A 7,807-nucleotide genomic window follows, 5' to 3' on the forward strand; every position below is an offset into this window, starting at 1 on the left:
ACGAACTAGTCTCTCAGTTTTTAAGATGTCCTTTTGAAATATTGCAAACGTCATTTTCTCTTCCAGAAGCTGCTCATTTGTCGGAACGGCCGATATCGGACCACTATAACATATAGCTGCCATATAAACTGAATGATCGGAATCAAGTTCTTGTATGGAAAACTTTCACATTTGACAATGTATCTTCACCAAATGTGGATAGATTATTTTCTAAAGCAACAATGTAATCTCCGAAGAAATTGATCAGGTCGGTTAACTATAGCATGTAGCTGCAATAAGTACTGAACACATAGTTACTAACAGAAATGCACCTGTGAAGGGTATTTAGCTTCGGTGCAACCGAAGTTAACGTTTTTTCTTGTTTTTTATGACTGTCATACCAACACTGTTGTTGTTTCACATGAAAAATTAAAATATGACTGATACAACACTGCGTGGTATGTTTCTTGAGTTCGCTATTCTATCAGCTGTATTTGTTTACTTTCCTTTTATTGGCGTTTAAGTCTTTGAAATTAATAAGTTTAATAAGTTTCGTTATTAATATGGAAGAAAACCACGATATTCTGGTAAATTAAGTTGAATATAAGTGAAATATGAAAATATTTTGATGTTTATGTGGTTGCAAATGATTTTATTGCAGTATAAACCAAAACGCCGCCGTTTCAACCCGGTACATAAGTGAAATGCGACAGAAGAAAAAGCGCTTGTGGAGTTCCTAATGGAAAATAGAAGTTTCGAGGTTTGCCATTTTAATTAAAAAAAAAAAAAAAACAAACAAAGTCAAATAATTTGTTTTTAAAAGAAACCATCGGCCCAAAGCTTTTATGGTGGTTTCATCGAAGACACGCAGCTGACGGTAGGATGGAAAGTAGTGCGCGCAAAAGTACGCAATATGCGCACTAATTATAACAAAGCAAAGGAGTGGGAAGGGTCGACAGGCGCAGGAAGTATGGAAGGCGACACAATAAAAAGTATATTCTTTTAAGGAAATCTCTTTTTTTAATTGTGACCATTATTTTTTTCTATAGAATTTCTGTTAGAAAGCGATTCTACAAGTCCATCGAGAGCAGAATGTGTGGTTGAAGCGGGCAGTTCAGTTGAAGCTGAAGAATTACAAAGTCCTGCGTTGAACGACTATGTGTGCACTCGAAGGCAGAAAGGAATATATTCCAAAACTGCCTTGTCAGATAGTTTGCAGGTTCATGGCGAGATCGCAGAAGTAAGGAAGCAAAAGCTTAAGATGGGTGTTAAAGCAAGGAAAAGGGAAATGTCAATCAAAGAAAAAGAACTAGAGTTAAAAGAAAAAGAATTAAAAAAAAGAGAAATTAATGTCAAATTAAAAATTGAAAAAATGAAATTAAAAATGCAGGAGAGGTTGGCAATGGAAGAGCTTAGGCTAAAATATAAATAATTTTACAATGCACTACATTTTTAGTTCACTTTTGGTATGAATTTATTTTTATTATTATGTGTTTTTTTATGTTTTAAATGAAGTTTTTATGTTATAAGTCTTGTTGTAATATTAACAGTTAGTGCCTTTTGAAGAATACGAAAATGAAATGATAAATGTACCTAACCCAAAATAAAAGAACCAAAACCAAAAAACCAAAAAATATAGTTGGATTATAATTAAGCAAAATAGTCATGCATGTTTATTAACTCGTATGATTAAAGAACAAATGCATATACATACATATGTGTATAGGTACATATTAAATATTTTTATTTTGTATATAACGAAGCAAGCAATTTCTCATATTATTTTCTGATGATAAAGGGAATTGAGGCATCAAAACTTCATTGCTGTTTTCATTATCTATATCGAAACTGATTAACATGTTGTGAAGAAAACAACACACCATATTCCAGTCATTGCATTCCTTCTTATTTGACATTGAAAGCATTCTAAATTTAAGCTCCTTTAAACTACCGAATTTCTCTTTCAAAAGACCAAAACAATTCTCAATTCGTACACGGTATTTGGAAAAATACGCGTTGAATAAATCCCTTTCTTCTTTTCTATGTTCAACACTGTTTTGCCGGAAGGGCGTTATTAAATATGGTTTCAGTGGGTAGGCACTATCTCCCACGACCCACTGTGATGTCGACAAGAATCGTTCCGGATGCTTTGCTAGTGAACAATTTGAAAATATTTTCGCGTCATGTACACTGCCTGGGTAACCAATCGTCACCTGTCTTATGCGCAATTTATAGTCACAAATCGCTTGTAGTTTTACAGAATATTGACGTTTACGCGAATAGTAAATTTCATGCTGCATGCGTACTTCAGCTAATTTTATTTCGGAACCATCGATGTAACCCACATACCCTGGCATTTCTTTCGCAGTTGCGGACACAATTTCCAGTCTTTCTCTTTCATTGGGCCAGTATAAAAACTCATTTTTTAATCGCAATATGGCTTTAAAAATTCGTTGCGTTACATTTTTAATAGTGCCTCCATCAACCACACCAAATAAGGAAGCCACCTTGCGAACAGATTGTCCATCGCCGGAAGATCCCAACCGATACAGCACTATTTTGAATTGAAGTTCGATTGGAAGTTGTAAAGCACTTGAACTTGTCTTAAAAACATCGCCATTTTTAATTAATTCTAAGATACGTTCGCATTCCTCCGGGCGAACACGAAGCATCTGATTGAATCTGCTTTCGTCAAAATTCCTTAGCACATTTCGTTGCCAACTGGAACATTTTGGTAAGCCGAAATGAACGCTTCTTCTCTTGCTCAGCAAACAGCGCATGCTGATCAAAAAATTTTCAATAGCTTCGTCTTCTTCGTCACCTGGCAAAGTATAAATATTTGTATTTAATGAAGAAATTTATGCAAATACTCACTTGATTCAACTTCTAATAGAGCCAATGCATGATTTTCACATAAAGAAGCTATAATTTTATTTTTCTGACTTTCTCGTGGCATTTCTATCTCCTTAATTTTGCACTATCAGCTGATTAAGTGTAGAAATATGACAAAATATGACATACAACAGTTAAGGGTGCTCACAAGTGTCGTATTTTTTAAGAATATTAAAATATGACATAAGACATACAATAAAGCTTGTGAATTGCCTAATTGTCTCTTTTACTATAAGATTCTAAATTTTTCTTTTGCAACCAATTATAGTAATGGTCATTTAGATCTGAGTAAATTCCCACATTGCCCGATTTGATATGTCTTCTCAAAATACATATCTGGCACTAATGCGTTTTCCAAATCTTGTAGAGTTATATATACCACTTTATTGCCAAATTTTGTTTCGAATTCAGTTTTCTTTCAGTTCGTAAAAATAGCTTGTGTTTTAAAACGGTTAACCACTGTTTCGAGTATGGTATCAAAATCATTTTCATATATATCATTATCCAAAGGTCCCTCAAAATTGTTTTCTATAACTTCTTGATTTTCAATTGTATTTATTTCATTAATATCCGAATTTATGTGGCTCAAAAAATCGGCCACTTCATTATCTTTACCTTGGATATATTGTATGCTGATATTATATTCTCCTAACGTTAACATTCATCTTTGTAATCTTTGGTTCACATCATTACATTGTGTTTTTGCATGAAGCTATTTAAATGATTGTTGATCAGTTTGTAAGTCAAATTGTACACCATACAGATATGGACGAAAAAAATTCATGGTCCATATGGATGCAGAAAGCCTTTGGTGATGAGGCTATGTCTAAAAAAAATCTTTACAAGTGGTATAGTGAGTTCCAAGCCGGCCGTGAACGTGTCGAAGACGAAGAGCGTCCAGGGCGACCATCAACCTCAACCGACGAAGCTCACGTTCAACAAATCAAAGATCTGGTGTTGAAAAACCGTCGATTAACAATTAGAGACCTCGCTGATGAAGTTGGCATATCGAAAGGCTCAGCCAATACCATTTTGAAGGATGTTTTGGGCCTCAAGCGCGTCAAATCTCGACTGGTACCGAAAACATTGAATTTTTTGGAAAAATGGCGTCGGGTTGAAGTGTGTGAAACGATGCTTTCCGACTACCAGGGTGTCATGAAGCGATGAGACTTGGATCTATGCTTACGACCCCGAAACAACCGATCAATCGAGCGAATATCGTGCCAAAAGAGAGCCGAGACCAAAAAAATCGCGCCAAAGTCGATCAAAAATCAAGGTCATGTTGACTGTTTTCTTCGATTATCGTGGTGTTGTGCATTATGAATTCCTTCCAACCGATCAAACAGTCAACAAGGAATATTATTTGAACGTTATGCGTCGTTTGCGTAACGCTATCCACTTAAAAAGGCCGGAATTGTGGAAAGACAATTCTTGGTTTTTACACCACGATAATGCACCATCCCATACTGCCCTCGTAATTCGTGATCATTTTGCCAAAAACTCAACCCATATCGTTCTGAAAGCCATCCCGGAAAGTGTCTAAAACCAGTGTTTCGAAGATTGGAAAATCCGTTGGCATAAGTGCATTGCATCGGGAGGGGTTTACTTTGAAGGGGATGAAATTGATTTGGAAGAATAAATAAAGAATTTTCAAAATAAATTCAATGTCCACCGTATTCACCTGATCTGGCGCCGTGCGACTTCTGGCTGTTTACCAAGCTCAAAAGACCGCTCCGGGGACACCGTTTTTATACGATAGAGGAGATTCAAGCCGCAGCGAAGACGGAACTGAAGGCCATCCCGGAAAGTGACTACAACCAGTGTTTCGAAGATTGGAAAATCCGTTGGCATAAGTGCATTGCATCGGGAGGGGATTACTTTGAAGGGGATGTAATTGATTTGGAAGAATAAATAAAGAATTTTCAAAATAAATACAATGTGCCGTTTGGTCACAGTAGTATATGTAATGTTGTAATCGAGGAGTAGCGACAGTTGGCAAAATACAGTTAGCGATTACAGTTGACAAAATACAGTTGGCGAATACAGTTGTCAAATACAGTTGGCGAAGAAGAGCAAACGCAGCTGATAATCTATTTTTCAATTTAATAAAATACCAATTCATTTTAACTTTTATAAATTATAAACAACATTTTATATCTAATAAACATAATACACTTTTTACATGGGGGCTCAGCCGTTCAACCGCTCAAGCTCAACCTTTGAATGGATAAGTTGTAAGAATGATGCCCGTATGCAGATCTAACAAAAAGAAGAAGGAAGTAGCAGAAAAAAATCTATTCGAAGCAGAAAAGTTGGTCCAGAGTTATTAAAGATTGATACAGAAAACGCGTTTTCACTTAAGTTGAGCGAAATGGAGAAACAGCGGAAAAAGTCGAAATTCAGAACTCGGACGTGTGTGGTAATGGAACAAGCTCACGCGATCTGGTAGATTTATTGAAAATGCTGAACTCAGGTAAAAACGTGTCAGTCGACCAATTCGAAAAAATTGTTCCAGAATATGATGGCGTGACAATTCCAATTGAAAAGTGGTTGGAAAATTTCAACGAGAATGCTGACGCATATAAGCTTACCGAAAAGCAAAAATATGTAAATGCCAGGAATAAAATGAGGGGAACGACAAAACTGTTCCAAGAAATAGCGAGTGTTTCGAACTTTGATTCCTTGTGCGAAGCGCTCAAAGAGGAATTCGACATAAAGTTCAACAGTGCTGACATACATCAGAAGTTATTGCAAAGGCAAAAAAAACGACGAGAACTTTTACGAATATATTCTGCAAATGAGGAAGCTGGCAGCACTTGGGTCGATAGAAGACGAAGTAGTTATTCGCTACATTGTGGACGGAATAAAGGTGCGTGACGATCTGAAATATCCATATAGTACAGTTCTAAAACATGAATTAAGAACTAAAAGAGCGTTTCGGGATTATACAGCAAATGAGTTACAAGCAGAGTAGCAGCGGCACAGTACAAAAAAGAAATCATACGAGTACGAAGCTTGCACAAAATGTTAAAGACGATGAGGGCGAAAGTAGACATTGTTTCAATTGTGGGTCATCTACACACATAAATACATACGTGCAGAATGTAAGGCAGAAACAAAATGTTTTAAATGCAACGGCAATGGTCACATCGCAAAAAATTGTGAATATCAGAAGAGAACGGTGAACATGCTAACGAGTGGTAAACGAAGTAAGCGACTTCGAATTAGCAACAAGTATATCTCATGTTTATTAGACACAGCTGCAGATGTGTCACTTATTCAGCAATGTGTTTATGAAAAAATTTTGGCAATCACAGCCTACAAAAAGGTTTTGCGAAATTAAAATGTTTGGGTAATATTACGATTGCGGCGAAAGGTGCGTTATCGTTAGAAGTTGAAGTTGATAATATAAGAACTGAGCATACATTTCTTGTCGTAGCTGATCATAAAATAAACAACGAAGTTATTGTCGGATATGATTTCATTCAGCGTTTCCATTTAGAGTTTAATGCTAAGGGATATTTTTTCTCCGATAAGACAAATATACATACATGAAGAGGTCGAATTAAAATGGCTATACAATATTATAGAAACGGTGGCAGAAATTGATGTTCCGCTTCAATATAGAAATGATATTATTAAATTAATAAACGAATACAATCCTGTAGTTCATCCGATTGAATATCCTATTCAGCTGAAAATAATACCAAAAGACGACTTTATTAATTTCAATGAAAGTCCGACTCGATTATGTGCAGCAGAGCGTGTCAAGAGTCAAGTGCACGAGTAAAGTTGGTATAGTTCATGATTGTTTCCCTGTTCCAATCATCGACGAAGTGTTAGAGAAAATGCAATCAAGGAAATTCTTTACGGTTATGAACCTCAAAAACGGGTTCTTTCACGTCTTCTTCTTCTTAATTGGCGTAGACACCGCTTACGCGATTATAGGCGAGTTAACAACAGCACGCCAGTCGTTTCTTCTTTTCGCTACGTGGCGCCAATTGGATATTCCAAGCGAAGCCAGATCTTTCTCCCCTTGGTCCTTCCAACGGAGTGGAGGTCTTCCTTTTCCTCTGCTTGCCCCGGCGGGTACTGTGTCGAATACTTTCAGAGCTGGAGTGTTTTCATCCATCCGGACTGAATTATGTAAATGTCGTCGTATATCTCGTACAGCTCATCGTTCCATCGAATGCGGTAACGTCGACTCGTTGGCAGGACGGGAATTATGAGCGACTTATAGAGTTTAGCTTTTGTTCGTCGAGAGAGGACTTTACTTTTCAATTGCCTACTCAGTCTGAAGTAACACCTGTTGGCAAGAGCAATCCTGCGATGGATTTCCAGGCGGACATTGTTGGTGGTGTTAATGCTGATTCCTAAGTAGACGAAATTATCTACAACTTCAAAGTTATGACTGTCAACAGTGACGTGAGAGCCAAGTCCCGAGTGCGACGACTGTTTGTTTGATGACAGGAGATATTTCGTTTTGCCCTCGTTCACTGCCTGACCCATTTTCTGTGCTTCCTTGTTCAGCCTGGAGAAAGCAAAACTAACGGCGCGGGTGTTGAGGCCGATGATATCAATATAATCGGCATACGCCAGCAGCTGTACCCTCTTATAGAAGATGGTACCTTCTCTATTTAGTTCTGCAGCTCGAACTATTTTCTCCAGAAGCAGGTTGAAGAAGTCGCACGATAGGGAGTCGCCTCTTCTGAAACCGCCAGCAGTATTCATGCGGTACGTAAACTATATTTTTCGGCTGATGATAAACGACGGTATCATGGAGTTATACAAGGTCTGTCGCAAAAGAAACAGAACTTTTTAAATATAACTATTTCTAGTGGCGCCACCTATTGGTATGTATATGAAATAGAAAGTATGATCTCTTGTTGATATTTCGTAAAAGTTTTGAGACAATTGGTAACAGCTTTTAGTCATC

At 37.1% G+C, this 7,807-nt stretch overlaps 2 protein-coding genes across 2 annotated transcripts; one reads left to right on the top strand and one right to left on the bottom strand.

Moving 5' to 3' along the window:
• Positions 1 to 214: 214 nt before the first annotated feature.
• Positions 215 to 1,636, top strand: LOC126765745 (uncharacterized). Its single transcript, XM_050483488.1, has 3 exons — positions 215 to 739; positions 803 to 971; positions 1,029 to 1,636. The coding sequence occupies exons 1-3, from the start codon at positions 719 to 721 to the stop codon at positions 1,409 to 1,411; spliced, it is 573 nt and encodes a 190-aa protein (XP_050339445.1). The 5' UTR covers positions 215 to 718; the 3' UTR covers positions 1,412 to 1,636.
• A 40-nt stretch (positions 1,637 to 1,676) lies between these two features.
• LOC126765707 (uncharacterized) lies at positions 1,677 to 6,872 on the bottom strand. Its single transcript, XM_050483441.1, has one exon. The coding sequence runs from the start codon at positions 2,757 to 2,759 to the stop codon at positions 1,713 to 1,715; it is 1,047 nt and encodes a 348-aa protein (XP_050339398.1). The 5' UTR covers positions 2,760 to 6,872; the 3' UTR covers positions 1,677 to 1,712.
• Between the last annotated feature and the right edge of the window lie 935 nt (positions 6,873 to 7,807).

Source organism: Bactrocera neohumeralis, unplaced genomic scaffold (genome assembly GCF_024586455.1).
Source record: "Bactrocera neohumeralis isolate Rockhampton unplaced genomic scaffold, APGP_CSIRO_Bneo_wtdbg2-racon-allhic-juicebox.fasta_v2 cluster11, whole genome shotgun sequence".
Lineage (NCBI taxonomy): Eukaryota > Metazoa > Arthropoda > Insecta > Diptera > Tephritidae > Bactrocera > Bactrocera neohumeralis.